General features: G+C 42.0%; 4 protein-coding genes across 4 annotated transcripts; 3 read left to right on the top strand and 1 right to left on the bottom strand.

Moving 5' to 3' along the window:
* Positions 1–450: 450 nt before the first annotated feature.
* LOC119659410 (40S ribosomal protein S8) lies at positions 451–2,095 on the bottom strand. The gene is made up of 5 exons (XM_038067482.1): positions 2,043–2,095; positions 1,587–1,693; positions 1,310–1,409; positions 851–1,162; positions 451–605 (listed from the first exon to the last, which is right to left on the bottom strand). Exons 1-5 carry the CDS (start codon positions 2,044–2,046, stop codon positions 496–498), a joined length of 633 nt encoding a protein of 210 aa, XP_037923410.1. The 5' UTR covers positions 2,047–2,095; the 3' UTR covers positions 451–495.
* Positions 2,096–2,373: 278 nt separating this feature from the next.
* Positions 2,374–4,751, top strand: LOC119659405 (pre-mRNA 3'-end-processing factor FIP1). Its single transcript, XM_038067476.1, has 5 exons — positions 2,374–2,692; positions 2,752–3,328; positions 3,546–4,123; positions 4,187–4,272; positions 4,366–4,751. Exons 1-5 carry the CDS (start codon positions 2,471–2,473, stop codon positions 4,493–4,495), a joined length of 1,593 nt encoding a protein of 530 aa, XP_037923404.1. The 5' UTR covers positions 2,374–2,470; the 3' UTR covers positions 4,496–4,751.
* Positions 4,752–9,331: 4,580 nt separating this feature from the next.
* Positions 9,332–14,005, top strand: LOC119659406 (2-oxoisovalerate dehydrogenase subunit alpha, mitochondrial). Its single transcript, XM_038067477.1, has 6 exons — positions 9,332–9,544; positions 9,608–10,133; positions 10,349–10,514; positions 10,577–10,780; positions 13,459–13,725; positions 13,788–14,005. The coding sequence occupies exons 1-6, from the start codon at positions 9,482–9,484 to the stop codon at positions 13,861–13,863; spliced, it is 1,302 nt and encodes a 433-aa protein (XP_037923405.1). The 5' UTR covers positions 9,332–9,481; the 3' UTR covers positions 13,864–14,005.
* Positions 14,006–15,749: 1,744 nt separating this feature from the next.
* LOC119659411 (acylphosphatase-2-like) lies at positions 15,750–18,878 on the top strand. The gene is made up of 4 exons (XM_038067483.1): positions 15,750–15,927; positions 15,991–16,007; positions 16,085–16,194; positions 18,669–18,878. Exons 1-4 carry the CDS (start codon positions 15,786–15,788, stop codon positions 18,781–18,783), a joined length of 384 nt encoding a protein of 127 aa, XP_037923411.1. The 5' UTR covers positions 15,750–15,785; the 3' UTR covers positions 18,784–18,878.
* The last annotated feature ends 1,342 nt before the right edge of the window (positions 18,879–20,220 follow it).

Below are 20,220 nucleotides of genomic sequence, written 5' to 3'. Positions count from 1 at the left end.
GCTAGTATTTATCGATGCTCTTCTTGATCCGGTGGTACTGGGACCCCGTCATGCGTAGCAACGATGTACTGCCAGACTGCAAACTCTGCATTCCAAGCGTCCATTGTTAGGTCACAAAATTTCAGCGAGCAGGAATCGCGCCTTACCAATAGCATCACAATTGTTTCCTGCTTGTGACTGAAGTGCTTCAATGAAAATGTTGATTGAAGTTTGGGCAGCTTACAAGCACGAGGAAGTCCTCGTAGTTAATCCGAAGTCGGTATCAGTAAAATCCGACCACAATTTATCTCAATTGTTGGAGACACAGAAGTAATAAATGTGCCTCTGTCCACTGCGGGGATTACATGTCGCCGAGGATATCTTAGGGATTTCGCAGGTTAAGCAAAACTTGTTCCTCCAAGTTCATGCCAACTACCCAGGGGAACGTTCAGAGACAAAAACGGGGAATAATATTTAAAAATTTTACGTAACTAAGTTTATTAGTCACTCATTTGTTTATTTTGTTTTCTTCGACTTAATTTTCCTCATGTAGAATTCCAGTTCCTTGCCTTCGAGGATGTATCCGTCGGCGCGTCCGCATTGTCCGGGGCGTGACGACACGCAAGCTGGAAGGAGAGGGAGAGCATTAGGTTATTTAAACAGAAACTGGAGATAGAGGCGAACTGAGACTGTTTTTTAAGGACTAAAGGATCAGTGTAACTATGACAAGCAAAATCATCTCCCCCAAAAGGACTCCACTTAAAACAAGCTTCGTCCAAAAGACTGGAAGATCGCTAGATTGGTTTTCATCATTCGAGCTCTAGTCGCAACTGCACAAACTCACACAAGGCATGGCAATCAGGATATTTACCTAGAAGACGACCGGACGAGAACTGTTCCTCGAGAGCCGGCTCGACTTTAGCGTACTTTTGTCGTGCCAAATACTTCTTCATGACACGGTCGCTGCGCTTCTTGTTGAGGACGTCGTTCTCATCGTCCTTCTGTTGGTGTTTGGGGTCACGTTTACGGCCCAATGGAAGGACGTAGTGACTTTCGTACCATTGGCGGAATGGTGTGGCGTCAATGACGACGATGGCGTTCTTGACTAAAGTCTTTGTACGGACCAACTCGTTGTTTGAGGCGTTGTAGACGACATCAATGACACGAGTCTTGCGGGCAGCACCTGTAATAAGAGAGAAAGGGAGAATTTAGTGACTATGGAGGTTGGTGCCACTGTCCACGTTTTTCCACCGCCGTCGGTGCCCAATACAGATTTCCGGACAACACAACCATGTTCCCCGCTTAACCTAAAATGCACAAAACAACTCACCTTCAGAGGCCCAGGCGAAGTTTCCGGAATCCAGGCGCAGAGCGCGGTACTTAACATTTCCGCCTCGAGTCCTTACATTATGAATACGAGGAGCTCCGAGCTGCAAATGGAAAAAAGGAACAAAGTTAGTCCGGCCCAAATCCACGGCAGCGTTCACTCAAAAGTGCTTTCAGTCGCAAAACAAGGTTAGAGCTCTCTTCACAGGCGAATCAGATGACACGCAAACCGATATCATCCCCAAGGCAAACTCACTTTCAACCGGGATTGCTCGACTCACCTTTGTGTTGGCAGCGGGACGTCCTAACTCGAACTTCCTCTTCTTGCGGAGGGGCTTGCGCTTGCCACCGGTCGCGCGCCTCTTGTGGAAATTGTCACGACTGATACCTGCACAACAGAAATTATTCACATTACAAATTTGCCGTTTAGGTCCAGGCTAATTCCGCTAGCCAGGTTGCTCCACTTTCCCCCCAATCTGCCGTTCACTTTGCAAAAACATTCGAAATCCCGGACACTCGCCTTCCGAAATCAATCAAAACACCCGCAACCAAGTGTCAAACTCCCGAAAGCCGATGCAGATTTAAGACTCAAAAACCCGCCATCATCGCGAAATTTTCACGGAAATTTGCAACATCGAAATGGAGGATCCATTTTACGGTATTCAATGCGATATTCAACACGGATTTTTGCAAGATGAACGCAGATTTCGGCGGAGTTAATTTCAGATGGCACTCACCCATCTTGGAGTACGAATAGAGAAAGAACTGTCGGAAGTTTCGTTGACTTAGACAAAAATTCAACGAAATGTGGTTTTGACGAAAATGTCAAGATTTGTGGTGATGGGCTGCGTTCGATAGATTGTTGGGTGTTTACTTGCAAATTGTGTTATGTCTAAGAGCAATAGTTATAAAATGAAAACAGTTAAATTAATTAATTAAACATTTCTTTCCATATCAGATAAATTTACACAATAAAACGCATCAAAAATGGATATTTGTTAACACCGCTGTAACAATACTTAATTTTCGCTGTCATTGTGAATCATTGTGAATTCCTAATCGTCATCTGTCAACTGTCAGTAATTGGTTGTTTCTTAAGCACATCGCCCAGCCGGGATTCAGATTAGTTTTCTCAATATCAGGGCGAGACTAGTTGAGTTTGAGAATGGCAGATGATACCAATGAGGATAGCTGGCTTTACGGCACATCAAACCCCGACTCAACGACAAACGAAGAGGAGAGAAAAGAGCCAGACACCCAAGAACAGCCAGCAGACGACAAAACCGATGGCGAGGTCGAGCAAGAACCCACAGAAAATGGAAACGAAGCAGAAGCAGACGAAGGCCGCCAATCACCAGACACAAATGAACCGGACACTAAGGATGAGGTACATATTAAATAGGTTTCTTCCAATGCAGATAATATTTGACCCCTTGTTTACCCCAGGAGACCGTCGACGACCCAGCAAACGAAATGGAAGAGCAAGAAGATGACGAGGCCAACAACGGGCGCGAACAAGCCGACTCGGATTTAGACGACAGCGACGATGATATCAATATTGTCATAGGCGATATCAAGACAGGCCCACCGGCCACATACAACATTAAACAGAGGGCGAACCTCATCGCCCCGACAGCGGCCATCTCGCAGGAGAAACCAAAGCCTTCCGCGGGCAAATTCAATATCGAAGAGTTTGAGAGCGTTGGCACGATAAATGGGGTTCCCGCACACGAATTCAGTATCGATTCGCTGGACGAGAAGCCGTGGCGGAAACCCGGTGCCGATATTACGGACTATTTTAACTATGGATTCAACGAGGACACTTGGCGGGCGTATTGCGAGCGGCAGAAACGGTTTCGTATCAATGAAAGTGGCGTGGGGCTGCAAGGACTCGCCGCGGGAGGAACGAATGTTATTGCTCAGGCGGCCGCGAATAATAGGACACTCACGCCGCTTACGAATAACGATAATAGCAAATATGCTGGACAGTTGGGTCCACCGAGGAGACCGGGTCCGCCTATTGGTAAGTTGTGCTAGTCTAGATTAACATTTTTACGTCTATTTCGCTCCAATCGGGGCAACAAGCTTCCCACTCCATTTCCCCTCTGAGCTAACACCTTTTTACCGGTCCCGTCTCTCTGGAATGCGAGATCAAATGCTGTCTTATCTCAAACTTTTCCCCCTCCAATTGCACTTTTGTTGTATCTAAAAAACAATTCTTACAAAAACATTCTTTCCAGCGCCAGCAAAAGAAAATGTCATCCAAGTCATGACGGCAGAAAGGCGTGAATACAGTCGTCCAGGTGGCCCACCATTCGGCGATCAATACTATGAGCCAGATTCCTACAACTACGGCTACGAGCCAACGCAAGATTCCCAGTGGATGAATGACAACAACGCCGGCTGGGCACCGACCGGCATCAAAGAGCTTACACCAGGTCCACAGATGGTTCCACCACCCATGGGCGGTATGGTTCCGCCGCCGCATATGGCTATGCGCGGCCCAATGCCCTTACCGCCGATTGTGGGGATGCCTCCGCCTCATATGCCCCCAATGAATATGATGCCACCGAATCGAATGATGCCCAACAATCCAAACGAGCAGCGTGACAATAGGGAGCGTGAGAACCGAGAACGCGACCGTGAACGGACCGATCGAGAGCGGGATCGGACCGATCGCGAACGGGATCGTGAACGCGAACGGGAGAGAGAACGCGAAAGGGAACGTGAACGGGACTGGGATTGGGATGAACGGGAACGTGACCGTGAAAGACGCGAAAGAGATCACGATCGACATCGTGATCGTGGCAAATCAGAGGTAAGTCTCCTTGAAAATTCTGCAGCACTCTCCCTAGATACATATTCTCATCATCCTTTCCAGGAGTCTGATCGGCAACCCGGGAACGAGTCCCCAACCTCAAGGGATAGAGAGCGACGACGTCGAGACAGAGAACGTGATCGTGAAAGGTAAATTGCGTTTCCTCTTTTTTTTCTTGCACCTCCCTTACCATTTCACTCTAAAACTCGCCCAATAAACTCTAAATTTTTTCCTTCCCTTAGGTCAAAGCGTGAGCGATCCCGCAGTCGAGAGGCCAGATCACGAAGACGTTCGAGAAGTCGCGAGAAAGATCGCGATCGCAAGTCTCGCGACAAAAAGAAACATCGTAAAGACAAGGAGGATAGTGAATGAAACCCGTTTTTCTTTCTTTATAATTCACACTTAATTAAATTAGAAATTTAAAAAAGCAAACATTGTCTCTGGATCACACGGGATGTGATCGCGTTTTAAGTTTTTTGTCTCCTTTTGTACACGCACGTGACGTCAAGTTGACTTGTGCATTGTTCTTTGCGGTAATGAATAAAATATTGAGAAGAATTATGTGCATGAACAGAAGAGTAGGCAACTGAAAAAAGGAAAACAATAAAAGAAAATTTTCCAAAAACTATGCGATGTGTTTTTATTACTTCTCTGTTTCAGGGGTTCGTGAGATGTGCCCAAGAAGGAGGAACGCAGAAAGTGTCTTAATTGCTTTTTAACTGACATTACCAAGCACTCCTCAATTTTGTCACACTCCCTGGACTAAGTCTTAATTGGGTACACAAGCATCGAGGGAAATGAAATAATTTTGATGGCGAAATGCTCAATGCGGTCTACAATATCACAAAATTGTTGAAGTGACTACCAATCAGTTTTTAGCGCTGAACTTCCACCTAATTCTTAAAGGCGTAGATCCTTATTTCTCAAGGTGCTGCGGTATTTGCTGCTTGGTTGATGGATTTGAATCCAAAGCTTATAATGGAGCAATAGCTTCACAAAGAGCAGTCTTGCAAAGCCAAGGTTGGCTGCCAGTATAATGGCAATGGTAACGGGGTGTCACCTTTAAAGTGCCAGATATGTTACAATATTTTTGTTTGCATAGTTCTGTTTCACTACTGTAAAAAGACTTCTAGAACCGAAATTGAAGTGGCCTGGATTTTCTGATAGAACGGCAGAATATGATCCTTACAAAACTCCCCCACAAGTGCTCCCCTTGGACACCACCTTGCCGTCATGGGAAAGCCTATAGTAGTTCATTATTACACTAAGGGTGTCCAAACCACATGAAGGTGGAAGCAAAGTATTTAAACTCTCCAAATGGTAAGAAGCCACAGACTTCCAATCCATCCGTGACTTTGAGCAATTAAGTCACGGCGGAGGCACGGATTATTGAGACTTCATCAGAATGTCCCCCCACGGAGAAATCTGTGGAAGACATGCTCTCCACTTCAGTCGAAAGTCTGCACTCACTGTCTGGTGCGGTCAGCCGCAACTCCCATAATGAGAGAAACTCGAAACCTGACCAAGGCCGGTCTGTCAGTGATACTTTCGCCTAATTCTTCGAGAAAACCGGAGGCTAAGGCATGACAGAAGGAAACTACGGCCGCAAAGGAGAGGGGACTGCAGGCTACATCTTACCTGTCAGAACCTTCTCTTTCGCCTCTATCAGGAAAAGCGGAAGAAAGCCAAGGTGGTGATGTGAATGCGGAAAAGGATCCACCGTGAACCTGGGAGGACTCCCAGTCGATTACCGCGAAAGAATGCAAAGTTTCTGGGGAATGAGGACGTGGACGTTCCTGCACCACTAAGTATGTTCCCTTCTTCCATAAATTTTACTGACTCCACCACCAAATCCCCTCCAACGATTCTGCTTCACAGCACAGCACCCCCAATCTTCCTTCCCTGCAACAACGTCGCATCCTCCATGATATAGATTGTGTACCCTTTCCAAACTCTGTAATTACCCGATGAAAAGCTTTGCCAAATGGGATATTATTTCCCGCATCGCCTCTTGTAGTACATGTAACCCGGATATTTTTAAAGTCCACTTCGCGGAGCTCGACTTTTATTTTTACCCCCGCATTTCAGGCCTATACCAGTACTACAATTCCCTTCAGCGTGGGTCCTTTAGTTCTGTCTCCTCCCTTAGTTTTAAGCGTAAGTTAAGGACAATATATAGCTACTGTTATGTATGTCCAATAAAATAATAAATAAATAAATATCCATGGAAATCAGACGCAAGAAAGTGGAACTTTCGGATGAGTTAGTAACCCCGATAAAACACATACTGGACGCAGAGGACTCTTCAATCAACAGCGGTTTTCACATTGGACTACACTTACGTCAACAAACATAAAAGCTAGTCAAATTAACCTGCAGCATTCCAAAGCCTCTTCCTATCTACTGGCAGTAAGGCTGACAAAGTTGCAAGATTGCACTCTTATATTTCTGGTACAAGAGCCATGGGTTTTTTTCACGAAATCTGTGATATTGTATCAGTAAAGGGATCGTTTCCGATAAGAGATCCTCACAACGAGCCGACCCCGCTTGTGAACGGGACAAAGGCTGAAGAAAAAGAAGAAGACGGGAATCCTTCGTACTGATACCAAAATTATTAGAGGCAACTATGTTGAGACGATTGTTCCCCAAACTTAGTTGCCGTTATCTTGCAATACCAAGTTAATAGCAAGAGGAAAATGCCATATATGCCTCTGCTTACTTACCCTATGATTTTTTGTGTCCACCGCCGACGCAAGAACTAAGGGATTTGGTAGTGTATGCAGAATCAAGTAACCTTGAACTCTTCATAAATTGTGATGGGAACACTCAGCATATCCGCTAAAGCAGTAGCAAATGCAATCCAAGACGAGAGAAGCTATTTGATTTCATCACTTTAGCTGGTCTAATCACCACGAAAGTGACAATCTGCACTTTAAAGTTATTAGATTTGGTTAGAGACTGGCGGGTGATAGGCGAAATTTCATTCTCAGATCACCGTTATTTAGAATTTAGTCTCACTATTTCAGGCGAACAGACAGTAATACAAAGACGAATTGGACAAATTTTAATAAACTTCTTGGCAACAAAGTGCGGGAGATTAATTGGAAATTCTGAACAATACAATTTTACAGTGCTTTGAAGAGGTTTGTCCTATTCCTCGAGCAGTAAAACGGTTGCCAGGTGGAATCGAAAACTACAAAAACTCAGGAAATCAATCAGATGACTTCTGAATCGTGCTTGTGAAAGCAATAAGAATGAAGACTGATCGAACTTTGAATATAAGAGATTCGTAAAACGTTCAAAGCGAGAATCCTTTACAGCATATTGTAAAGAACTGAAAGACCTTAAAAGGAGTTAGTCGGCCAAGTTGGACTCTCTTAAAAACTGGAGGAAACTTTCACGAACTGTAGAGTCTGTACAGATTCTCTTAGAAGTACACAATCCGGGAGAACAGGTGACAGAAATGGAAGGGGGGAATTGGCAGTTTTGCAAACCTTTCAACACTGAAACACTGCGAGCGCGATGGTTACCAAATAAGCAGCTGTAGAGCAGTTATGTCTTGCTCTGGGCTACATGCCTACCTCTTGTTTAACCATAAAGTGGTCTTTATACCTAAGCCTGGGAAATATGACTATTAGAATCCAAATTTGGTGGACCGATGGGAACTATGCAATCCCACGCATACAGTGATGTAAATTTAGGTGAAGTTTAAAGGGGGGCTCCCCATACATGAAAAGGAGGGATTTAAATTTTTTGTTCCCCGGATATTGTCGTGTATCAAATGAAAGGTCTCGATTAGTACTGTGAGACAGGACTCATTTTCGGAAACTACCCAACTCAAAAATCCGGAAAAAATCAGGGTGATGCGCTTAGATGAAATCTAGGCCTCAAAATATGTTCTATTCCGATATCTGCTCAAATAAATTTACTAATGGTATATTACCAACTTTTAGAAATTTACTGAATTTAAGACGTTTGCTGATACGTCGATCAGAAAGAACATCAGCTGTGGAATGCCGCTTCATCTAGGTAGCATTAACGTGTGAGGCAATTTCAAGACACTTAAATCGCTCAGTTCTGGGCAGGTTACTGCCATTGAGAGAACTAAGCGATTCAAATATCTCGAGTCAATACTATCAGCCAATGGAGAACTGCGTTATGCTCCTCACATAGGGAAACACGAAACCTTTTCTACCTGAAGCGTCAAGCTTCCGCTTTCCCGACTTGTTTTTTAAATAAGATAGTAACCTACTACCCTGGGATTCAATTGATGTCTGTTTTCTATTCATGTCATTATATCCTCCCTAACAATGATTGTTGTTTTATTAATAAGAGACTTATATAAAACCAGATTAGATTTCAGTTCATCTGTTAATAGTAAACGACGCAAATAAACGTTAAACTTTATAAATTCCGGTTCATTAATAATACAGAAATGAACTTGATTTAATTCGCAATCAGAACATTCTTATGTGTTATTCTCAACTGCCAGTTCATGATAAATTATGTACGCTTTTCTTTCAGTCAATAATCAGTAAATATTAGTTGAGACCTTTCGCTCAAACCTCTTCATCATCATCAACAACGGCGCAACAACCGGTATCCGGTCTAGGCCTGCTTAATAAAGAACTCCAGACATCCCGGTTTTGCACCGAGGCCCACTAATTCGATATCCCTAAAACTGTCTGGCGTCCTGACCTACGCCACGCTCCATCTCAGGCAGGGTCTGCCTCGTCTTCTTTTTCTACCATAGATATTGCCCTTATAGACTTTCCGGGCTGGATCATCCTCATCCATACGGATTAAGTGACCCGCTCACCGTAACCTGTTGAGTCGGATTTTATCTACAACCGGACGGTCATGGTATCGCTCATAGATTTCGTCGTTATGTAGGCTATGGAACGTCCATCCTCTTAGTTGGTAGAAAAAGTCGTCCCCACTCAAAACAGTAATATTCTCAGCAATTGTTCAAATAAGAATCACTTCACCTTCAATTCAAATTCATCCCAAACCCACACTAAATTTTTCGAGATAGTAAAATAACCGGTTCTTAAAAAATTAAAAACGAACGAACCCATAGTGAATCTTGACCTCTATCGGCATTCTAACATATTTCTTATCAGCACACAACCAGCCAACAACAATCATCAAAACAAGCCTCCTGACGTCATGAATGATTGATATGACGTCCCCTATCTGCTCGTGCTGTACCTGCTTTGGCACGATCAGCTTGTGATCGCTGACTTGGACGGGTCGATTGATTTTAGTTCCATTTTCTTGCCTGCTGCTTCGTACAATCGTGCTCGGAGCTTAGTGTATATAAAAGTTTATTGTTAGAAAAATCAATATTTCATAGAAATGGCGTTGATTAGAAACTCATTAAAGATAGTTCGTGATATTACGCTGCGATCATCTATTAGGGTTAGAATTCATTTAATTTGTCATTCAGTGAGCATAACTAATACAGTCACCTCAATCTTCCAGTACTCCTCAACAAACTTCGACCCTGATCCACAAGGAGAGAACTTAGGGACTACAAGATTCCCTGGTGCTAATGCTCCATTTGTAGGGACCCCATCCCTATTGAAACCTAATCAGGTCCATCCCATTCCCATCTACCGGGTTATGGATCGATCGGGGGACATTCAAGATCCATCGCAAGATCCGAATTTAAGTCGTGACATAGTCGAGAAAATGTTTCGGGATATGGTCCTGTTGAACACAATGGATAAGATTTTATATGAATCACAACGGCAAGGACGAATCTCATTCTATATGACGAATTTCGGTGAAGAGGCATCGCATATTGGAAGTGCTGCTGCGTTGGATCCCAATGATCTGGTGTACGGACAATATCGGGAGGCGGGGGTTTTGGTTTGGAGAGGATACACTATATCCGATTTTATAGATCAGTGCTATGGAAACGATGAGGATCAAGGACGTGGAAAACAAATGCCTGTACACTATGGGTCGAGAAAATTGAATTTTATCACTATTTCGAGTCCACTTGGTGAGTTTTTTTTAAATAATATTAATATAGAGAAATTAGGTAAGTTCTGAAAAGTGGGTTGCATGTTGGAAGCGAGAAAGAATTGTGGCTTCAATGAGCGCAAATTTACGTCTCCTTTTCTCCTCTCTTTTCCTTCATCATACATTACTGATCCTTTGCCATCAAACTAGGTTAGTTAACTTAGATATTAATATTATCAAAAAACACTTCCACAGCGACTCAAATGCCTCAAGCAGTGGGAGCTGCATATGCCTTCAAAAGACAACCAAACAACCATCGTATTGTGATTTGCTATTTTGGGGAAGGTGCAGCTTCGGAAGGCGATGCACACGCTGCATTCAATTTTGCTGCAACACTTGACTGTCCTGTGATACTATTCTGGTAATAACTATTAACAAAAAACTGTTGATGATCTTGTTATTAGCATTTCTATTTGTTTGCAGCCGTAACAATGGGTTCGCCATTTCAACTCCCTCTAAGGAGCAGTACAAAGGCGACGGCATTGCCGGTAGAGGACCTGCTTATGGAATTGCGACAATTCGAGTTGATGGAACGGACACATTTGCCGTATACAATGGTACGAAACTTGCCCGAGAATATGCGCTGAAGAATAATAAACCGGTGATATTGGAGGCTATGGCTTATCGGTAAGTTCAACCATGATTAGAATCAAAGATTATCCAATACTTCACACAAGCAATATTGAGTGTGCCTTGTGGCAATCTACTGCGTTCTACCCATCCTCACCGTGAAGTTCGTGTTTTCGTCTGTTTGATGACACGCGTTTGTAAGGATATATCAATATAAGGCAAACAATTTGCGTAGCCGCAAGCGACTTCATTGCCGCCTGCCTTATTGGTGGGTGGTGTTGCCTCCATTTAGAAAAATTGCAATGATTAGAATGTCAGTGTTAAAAGCCTTTTCGAGTTAAATATTGTTAATCACAAGGGCATAGCTGTATTGCAATACCAGAAGCGGTGTTAAATTTTCAATATTCCTGCGAAAGGGTAATGGGCAAACTCCTCTCCATCACAACAAATTCCCATTGTCATTAAAAGCATAGAACGAGCCAGAGGGCATAAAGGGCTTTCAATAAAAAAGTACAAAAGTTTCGAAGAGGCAATGTCGAGGAAACACGACGTCCGGAGCTCAAACCTGTATCGAGACGATAATTCTAGAAAAGGGAAACAAATATTTGCGAAAAAAATAAAACGAAATTAGGCTCATCTATGTAAATGCGGTTGGTATCGTGATTAAGAGGAGCCTTTTTTACAGTTGAAGAAGGCATTTTGAAGGGTAGAAAAATGCTTGCTATCTAAAAATCTAGAATTAGGACGCGAAAAGGGTTTATTCAGGTTAACTTTAACTATTGCACTGGACACTTTAAGGTTTGATATGGACGTGGCAATTAAATGCTACTTGATATGTGGATGGTATTAGGCCAAGGTACGGAGATAATCCTACAGACTATCGAAACCGTGGTGAAATGAATAGATCAGACGGCTGATGTTTACTAGAAAGGTGTTTCTTACATCTGAGGCAGGGGAAACAATGATCGAGGATGTGATCCGTCGTGGATCCTCCTTTGGATCGAGGTATTTGGATTCGGAGTTTTACGGCTCCACGCGTGCGGTCGAGCCGGTTTTCTTTATTTCGTTTCCAAGTTTAGCTCGCATGTTGTTCATTTCGATACGTTCATGCAAATCCCCGTGTTTGTCTTTTTTTCAGGATCCGGTGCGGACGTACAATGACACGTGAGGGACGATTCCAGTAGAATCGAGAGAAGCGTGGAAACACGTTTCAATAGAGTGCTTCGATGGGGCTTCAATATGTCCGAGCAGACCTTCATGATCAATTTTAAGTTTTTTTTTGGAATAGTCCTCTCTTGGTCGTCTGACCATACACAAACTCTTTGGGTCAAATGCCTACGCTAAATAGAGAGAGGCCTCTGCAAGTTACTCCAATTTTGCTTTGCAAGGTACTGACTTCCTTTTCACAGTAAGCCAGATGCTGCATTACGATAGTAAAAAAACATACTTCAGAGAGTATTCTAACTACTTGTGTGTGTGTTTGAGATGGGGTAGACGTAAAACCTCTGAATATTCAGACCCTAGTTGTCCATTATACTCGATTCCCCCGTCTAACGGAATATCCTGTATCAATTATTTATGTATCGCAGGATTTCCGTTAGTGGTTGTGATGCTCCCCGTTCCAGTTGGATCATATCAACACCAAAAATCTGATGTGTGATGCATCCAAAGGCGGGGCACTCACATAGAAAATATTCCGTGGATTTTGATTCCTGATTACAGGATGGAGAATTTCTATTCTGAACATATGGCCAGTGAGAATGTCCACAATAATTCTAACTACGACAAAAGACGACTTTATAATCGCCTGCATAAAATGCAGAGTTAACAAAGTATCCAAGTCAGCGATAAAATCTGGAGTGGCATATTCAACAGTGGTTGCTACCAATGCATTGGCTAGTCGGGCAGAGGAAGCATCACCCTTGATGTGAGAAATGCTTTCAACTGTACGCAAGTCATCAGTCACTAATTCGCCGATATAAAGGTCCTCTTCGGCAGCGACATAGACCAGTAGATTTACATTTATTATGTTTCGAGAATCAGGGCTTGCCACCCACGAAACCCCATGGCAAGCTATATTCATTGCCAATGAAATCAGGTTTGTTGTAGTAGATAAGCATCTCGAGAAATCAGGAAGAGATCTTTAATTTTCGTGCGGCACAGCATCTGATAGATTCTAAGCCTTACATCGAATACCTTACTGTAATGCTAAATTATTGATTGAATTTCAAGCAGTATTTTACTTAATGCGGACCAGAAAACGAGAAAAATTATGGTAACTGTATGGTGCCTAGCATTAAAGGACTCAAACCGTCGAGAGAGTGTGCATGTCCCATTTTACCATACGGGACACCGCTTTAAGCGTAATCTCTTAAGGTAAAGCGTACAAGAGGAAACTGGCGGCAGTATATCGTCTGAATACACCAAGACTTACTAGCACATTTCGCAAGCCAAGCAATTCTCATAGTTGGGGGATGATAACTAATGTATTTTTTTGTTGAAGGGATGCGAAAGAGTATAGTAGGATAGCTGGGATAATATTTGTAGAGGGACGTGGGCACGGATTAATTCCAAAGATCCACTTTCGCGATGCGCAGTCATGGAGCTGTCCAACAATTTGCCGCAGTTTCCATCCAAGCTAGGTGGATACTCGACCTGACTTGAAGATTTCTTAGTAGTCATACATATGAAACCTCATCAACATCTAATCTAATTTTTCCAAAATATAATTTCAGTGTTGGTCATCACTCAACATCAGACGACAGTACAGCCTATCGTTCATCACAAGAAGTTGAAGTATGGAATAGTGTCGAACATCCAATCTCGAAACTTAAGAATTATATGCTAAAGAAAGGATGGTGGAGTGAAGAGGAAGAAACAACATACGTGAAAAGCATTCGGAAACAAATCTTATCACAAATTTCTCTATCTGAGAAGAAACCGAAACCGGATTGGCGTGAAATGTTCCATGATGTGTATCATGATATGCCACAACATTTGAAGTAATGAATCAAATATTTGGAATATCTGGAAAACGCTTATCGAATTTTATTTTTATTTTCAGAGAGCAACTGGCTGAAATGGAAGAACATGTGGCAAAGTATAAGCAACATTATCCTCTTCAGAATTTCAAAGCTTGATCGACATTAAGGCTGCAATCAGGACATCTTGTTGTGTAGACTTATACCGGAAACAAAGTGCATTTATTTAATTGTAATTAATTGATTGTTAGACATTTGTGTAAAATATTCTTTTTGAATTTAAATGGCTTTTATGAAATGAGTTTTGTTCTATTTAAATCGCTCCGATGTCCATCTCCTTCGCCTATTTGTGACTGTCCGGACAGCTCAAGTGGTTAGAGCGCGGGACTGTCATAGCGGAAGGTCAGAGATCAAATCTTACTGGTGGCAAAGGGATTTGTTGCCCTGGCTGGATGCCGGTTACCAGCTGACTTAGCTGTGAATGAGTACCAGTCAAATCAGGGTAATAATCTCGGGCGAGCGCAATGCTGACCACATTGACTCCTACAGCTTACTGTTTACGGTTTTGAATGAAGTGCTCTAACGCACTTCAAGGCCCTGATCCAATATGGATTGTTGCGCCAACGATTATTATTAGTTGTGAACAATAGTTAAAGATTCGAATGTAAAAATTGATACCGGATTCTAGAGCAATTTTTACACATTGCGTAGAATTGACTAAAAAACTCTCAATGCGTGTATTTAATACATTTAAAATAAAGGAGGCAAATTTAGTCAAGAACTCTTTATATGAGACTCATCTGCTGTCATTTTAAAGAGGAGGGCATGTATAGGTCCCTATGTGGGGCATCGCCCGTCACACATAGGAGACATTTCTGTCGCTTTCTAGCAATTTGCTTCGGCGCTTTTCACGATTTTCTGCACTCCTCCACTGTATAACAACAAGTTCTAAAGCGGTCCAATCGTCGACTATCCTGGGATGGTCGATTCCATTGCACAGCTTTGGCTAAGAAACGTAAAACTAAAACATCTTAGTCGTATTGTACCTAGCCGGAACCTATTCTTTTACCAATACGAAACGAAGAACTCAGAAAGGTAATTTAATAGGCGGAAGGCATATATCTTAGCCAAGAAATTTGAGAAAAGTATGCTTAGTAAATTATCGACTAAAAAAATGGTTTCCGAATCTTTAGAACTTATGAAATTGGGAGGGGAGCGAAGAATTAATGACAGAAAAATGTTATTCCAGACCAATAATATAATTTAGTAAATGTTTTTGTGGCGCTACTGGTTCTCATATATTCTTGGGAAATGTTGGCCTTGAGCGAATGCCAAACGAATTGTATGTCACATTTTGGAGGGGTTAGATGTCCCCCGTTTATGAAAATATGGGAAGTTATGTTACCTCTTCATGGTGGAGTGAGGAAAGTTGAAGGTTAAAAAATAAAAAGACTGAACAGATTAAGGAAGAAGGCCCGTTGAGAAGGAAGGGGGAAGAAAAGATAGCCTCCAAAACCCTAAATAAAGAGACTTTAATGAGAAAGCTAAAATATCGTAGTGAAAGGCCGCCGTTCAAATCACACTCGTGGCAGAGGAATTTGTATCGTGAGTAGATGTCGACTCAGCTGTGAATGAATACCTGACTCAAATTAGGAGGTCACAGGTCAGAGGCGGGCGTAATGTTGATCATATTGCCTCTTACAATGCTCTGTAGTGTACCGTACCGATTTTGAATGAAGTGCTCCAACACGCTTCAAGACACTAATTCAATTGAATTGTCGCACCAACGATTATCTAATAATAATAATCATTGGGGCCATAATTCAATTGGAACATGGCAGTGAAATTTGATTGGTCGTGCAATTTCGGGGGTTTGCAAAATTTTCACTCCAGGGTGTCCTTATATAAAGTCCATTTCAACCGAATCCATTTCCACTATGACGTACTATAAACAATTCTACCAAAAATCGTTTAATCGTAACTAGAGCCATCTAATGTTGGATACTCAAATCTTTCGCAAAATTTATGGTTGCCTAGACTAAATGGCAACAAATATTACAGAAACAAAACAAACGCCGCTCATGTCATTAAGGATTTGTTTCATTGCAGTGAATCTAACGCTCTTGAGGAGTGTTAGCTCGGTGGTCGGAAATAATTTCATTCGCACAATGTCAACTGAAGGGCTGGTGACCTGTGACTACGAGGTCTTCGGGAGGGTGCAAGGTACATTCAATTCGTTGCAAGTATTATATAATTTTCATAAAACTCATATTGACACTTTTACAGGTGTCTTTTTCCGGAAGGTATTGTTACTATTTATAGAACCATTAAATTAATTGGAAATTAACATTTGTTAATTATGCACGTATCATTCGCATAGTACACCGCCAATCAAGCGAAATCCCTCGGCTTAAATGGATGGGTTATGAACACTGATGCTGGTACAGTAAAGGGACAACTGGAAGGGCCAGAGGATAAAGTTAACGAGATGTAAGTACTACTATTATTAACCCTTGTTTGCCTGGTAAACTATTCTATGGAATTAAGTTGATCTATTGAACAAACATTTAGCGGCATAACCTGAATTCAGTGGATAAATAGGGTTATATGTGTTTTGTTTCATTGGTTTTATTTTGCAAGTAGAAATCTCTACGAATATTTTAAGTGTTGGTTTGTGAGGATATAAATTTGACCGTATATAAGTCCAAAATTAGGACTGGACGAAATACCCTAGATTTTGAATCTATAAGGATTCCAAAATGACTGTGTTGAGTCAAATAGACATTTGCCTAGGCCAGCCATATCTTAACAATAGTGTTTTTATTATGCATATTCTGCAAATAAAGCGGTTAAATGTTTTGTCGTGTCGTGCCATGTAGAGTGGCCGTTAGCCTTGAATGCACCAAATTAGATAATCCTAAAGACCTGAAATAGAACAGGGATCAGGGAGCGTGCGATGTGTTGTCGATATCCAAATAGGCCCAAAGAGCACTAGTAGATACAGGGTAGTTTCCGTTGATTGTCCTACCACATAAGCATGTTGGCATGGATGTAAGGGATAACGCGTTAGAACATCAGTTCTTATACAGGATATCAGGGAAATTAGTCTGAAGGATTTAGATTGAAAAGAACCCGCTGAATGGAGACAAAGTTTTGAGAAGTACTCTAGTCTTCTCATTTTCAGTAGGTGTACCATTTTTTTGTCCTTTTTCGAGCAGACAAGTAATTGCTCTGCCTCTGGCTAATACCTTCTATAGGCTTGATGTTTCTGTTGTTTGCTCAACCCCCTACAGAATTTCCCGAATTTATTTCGCCTTGATTCTCTGATTACGTTGCCGATCATCGTCGGGGCGTTTTTGTACCTTGTCTAGTACCCGGCTAATTTTTCCAGGTTCCTGTTTCATCAAGGGAGGGTGCGCTCCTTAATAAAGGGACTGCTTTAACCGGATGAATCAATGATGACTCTGTTGCACACCCCTCCCCACCCTCGTTCCGAATATCACCCCACTCCTCAATGGTACTGCTTGGGTGCCTTATATACGAATCTCAATCTGTTCACTTGGGATTCCTATTCTATTCAGTTGTTTTCAGAGTTGCCCTTCAACGTCTTATTATTCTGTAATCCAACACAGGGTGTTCTTCCCAAATTCTAGCCCATTCATAAGATTCTCTGAGCTCATATCTGGGAACTCCTGCGTGACGTTAGTCACGAGTGTTTGCGTGTATCCTCCACTGTATGCTCCTCATTTAAAGATAAATTCAAGAAGGTACTCACCTCTTCGCACGTTGGCATTGCAGCTGATGAGAAGTGGTAGTACTTTCATTCCGCAGTAGTTCATCAGTTCTAGGACTTATTCTGGTGGGATCAACGCTTCACCTGGTGGCAAGTAGCCTGCTGCCACAGCTGCATCTCGAGCTCTCCCGCCGATTTCCAAGGAAACATGCCACGAGATTTTCAATCAGAAACTATGAATGACATACAAGCATATAAATAGGTAAGGCGGATGAAGAACAGGAAACAAAATAAAAACGAATAGCCATTAGCAAATGGGCGAGCAATAGGCAGGGAACAAAGAAAGGTAAAGTGTGCACGACCAAAAAAAATTATCCGTGCAGGTCGATGCAAAAGTAAAGTGCAGCACATAAGAAAATACTAGTATCGTTAAATTAGATGCGATCTATCAATGATCCAGACGAAACACAGTGTTAGGCAATTTTCGTAAATGCATGCCATCAATCTTTAAAAGCCGTGGACAAAGGGAAAAATTTCAAATACAAGGCTTGAGCCCTCAGATCACAGAGAACTCCACAGCATGTCGACCGCTTGATCCACCATATTTCGGAAAGCGATCGTTTTAATTTACGCAGCAAACGAGCGTGTAGATAAATGTGCATACTGTCCGGCGTTAGTTGAGAAGATTTGGATTAGCATGCGGAGGGGTGCTACCTCCTCCGTTCGAAAAATAAAAAAGCAAAGTTGGCATTTACTAAATAACATCTCCATTGAACTCAAAAACAGCGATCAAAAGCACTTTTTACGGACAATGACCAATTAGTATAGAAAATCTGAAAAATGAATCTAAGTATATGAATTTTTTTAGGAGTAGCATTCGAACTGATCCAAGAGAACGACTTTAACGAATCCCATTAAATTGCCAATATCTCAAACCATCAACTTTTTACTTGTGGCATTTCATGTTTTTCTGGATCCTTGTGAGTTGCTCTATCAGCCCTTTAAGTATTATCGTTTTCTCTTTGGACACCCTGTATATTTTTCGAGCATTTGTATAAGGGTGGTTCTCACTTAATTTTTCAACCTTGCTGGTGTCCACCTGTTTTAGCATTTGAGCTATTTTCAGAGAAGTAATTTGAAACTTTTTACACTTTTTTTGATTATTTCTCAATTAATTTATGATAAAATTTATGTAAAACACTTAATGATTCCATTTCCACATTACTTACAGGAAGAAGTGGCTGGAATTCACAGGGAGTCCAAGCTCAAGGATAGATAGAGCTGTGTTTACCCCAACAACTCCAGTAAACAAGGCTAAATTTACATCGTTTGCTATCAAGCGATAGATCTCCTAATATAGTATTATGATATGTGTTTTGATTCGATTGTAACTATTTATGAATGAATGAACCAAGAATTAAATAAATTTTCCCAAGATTGACTCTAGTTTTTCAATAAAAAGTGCGTAGATTTATGGAATCAATATTGGCTTTAATTTTGGGCAGGAGGAAAAAAGAGTATTCATGCAGTTTTTGGGATCTCGTGCATCAAAATATTTAGAAAGAAGTCTTTATATTCATTTGACCTTGTCAAGTCGAAACTTAATAATAATGCTTAGGACAATGGTAGGAAAAAACTAACAAAGTATTAATACAAGCATCTTAAATATATGCCTCCTGTCCCTTTGTGGATTGAAAGAATCCACAGTATATCTTAAAATTATTAATTTCATTTGATTTTCAATGAGATTGCTGCAGTTTCATTGTCCACCACCATCAATGGCGCAACAACCGGTATCCGATCTAAGCCTGCCTTAATAAGGAACTCCAGATACCCCGGTTTTGCGCCGAGGTCCACCAATTCGATATCCCTAAAAGCTGTCTGGCGTTCTCATCGTTCCATCTCAGGCCGAGTTTGCCTCGTTTTCGTTTTCTACCATAGATATTGCCCTCATAGATTTTTCGGACTGAATCATCCTCATTCATACGGATTAAGTGATCCGCCCACCGCAACCTATTGAGCCGGATTTTATCAACATGACGGTCATGGTATCGCTCATCGATTTCGTCGTTATGTAGGCTACGGAATTGCCCTCATGTAGGAGGCGAAAATTCGGAACAGTCTTTGTAAGCTAAAATAGGCTCTGTTGGCTACCAACAACCGTGCGCGGAATTCATCGACATAGCTGTTCTCAGTTGTGATTTTCGACTCTAGATAGGTGAAATTTTCAACGGTTTCAAAGTTGTAGTTTCCTATCTTTATTCTTCTCGTTTGACCAATGCGATTTGATGTTTATTGGTTGGTTTTTGGTGCTGACGTTGCTACCATATATTTCGTCTTGCCTTTATTGATGTGCAGCCCAAGATCTCACGCCGCCTGCTCGATCTGGATGAAGGCAGTTTGCTGGTCTCGGGTCGTTCTTCCCATGGACTTAAAGAGGATGGTGCCTCTAGCATTTACCTCAGCATCACTGTCGAACAGGCGCAAAGCAGACTTGGCATATTGATGCGACGGATAAGCGGATGGTTTCAACCTTGCACTGGAAAAAAACCGAAGAAGGTATCTTGACTAAAAAGAGAATTCCGACCCTGCGTCCCATATTGTTCGGCGAGTCGATAATTGAGTCAAAACCAGTGGTACAGTACCTTGGGCTGATACTTGACTCAAAGATGAGCTTTTTGAGCAAATCAAAACAGCAGCGAACAAGGCTGCGGCTGCAGTTTCGGCGTTATGTAGGCTAATGGCAAATACTGGGAGTCCTATGTCTAGCAGGCGACGTCTCC

Source organism: Hermetia illucens, chromosome 6 (assembly GCF_905115235.1).
Source record: "Hermetia illucens chromosome 6, iHerIll2.2.curated.20191125, whole genome shotgun sequence".
Taxonomy (NCBI): Eukaryota; Metazoa; Arthropoda; class Insecta; order Diptera; family Stratiomyidae; genus Hermetia; species Hermetia illucens.
Note: the sequence above shows the minus strand (reverse complement) of the source record. Positions and strands in the feature narration are given on the sequence as shown.

Excerpts from the sequence above, each read along its gene's own strand:
- LOC119659410 (XM_038067482.1), bottom strand. Across the intron at positions 1,410-1,586 it reads GTCCCGCTGCCAACACAAAG|CTCGGAGCTCCTCGTATTCA; the intron begins GTGAGTCGAGCA and ends TTCCATTTGCAG. Across the intron at positions 606-850 it reads CTCGTCCGGTCGTCTTCTAG|CTTGCGTGTCGTCACGCCCC; the intron begins GTAAATATCCTG and ends CTCTCCTTCCAG.
- LOC119659406 (XM_038067477.1), top strand. The coding sequence starts at position 9,482 with ATGGCGTTGATTAGAAACTCATTAAAGATAGTTCGTGATATTACGCTG. Across the intron at positions 9,545-9,607 it reads CGCTGCGATCATCTATTAGG|TACTCCTCAACAAACTTCGA; the intron begins GTTAGAATTCAT and ends TCAATCTTCCAG. Across the intron at positions 10,781-13,458 it reads TTGGAGGCTATGGCTTATCG|TGTTGGTCATCACTCAACAT; the intron begins GTAAGTTCAACC and ends ATATAATTTCAG.
- LOC119659405 (XM_038067476.1), top strand. The coding sequence starts at position 2,471 with ATGGCAGATGATACCAATGAGGATAGCTGGCTTTACGGCACATCAAAC. Across the intron at positions 4,124-4,186 it reads GTGATCGTGGCAAATCAGAG|GAGTCTGATCGGCAACCCGG; the intron begins GTAAGTCTCCTT and ends CATCCTTTCCAG. Across the intron at positions 4,273-4,365 it reads AGAGAACGTGATCGTGAAAG|GTCAAAGCGTGAGCGATCCC; the intron begins GTAAATTGCGTT and ends TCCTTCCCTTAG.
- LOC119659411 (XM_038067483.1), top strand. The coding sequence starts at position 15,786 with ATGTCATTAAGGATTTGTTTCATTGCAGTGAATCTAACGCTCTTGAGG. Across the intron at positions 16,195-18,668 it reads GAGGATAAAGTTAACGAGAT|GAAGAAGTGGCTGGAATTCA; the intron begins GTAAGTACTACT and ends CATTACTTACAG.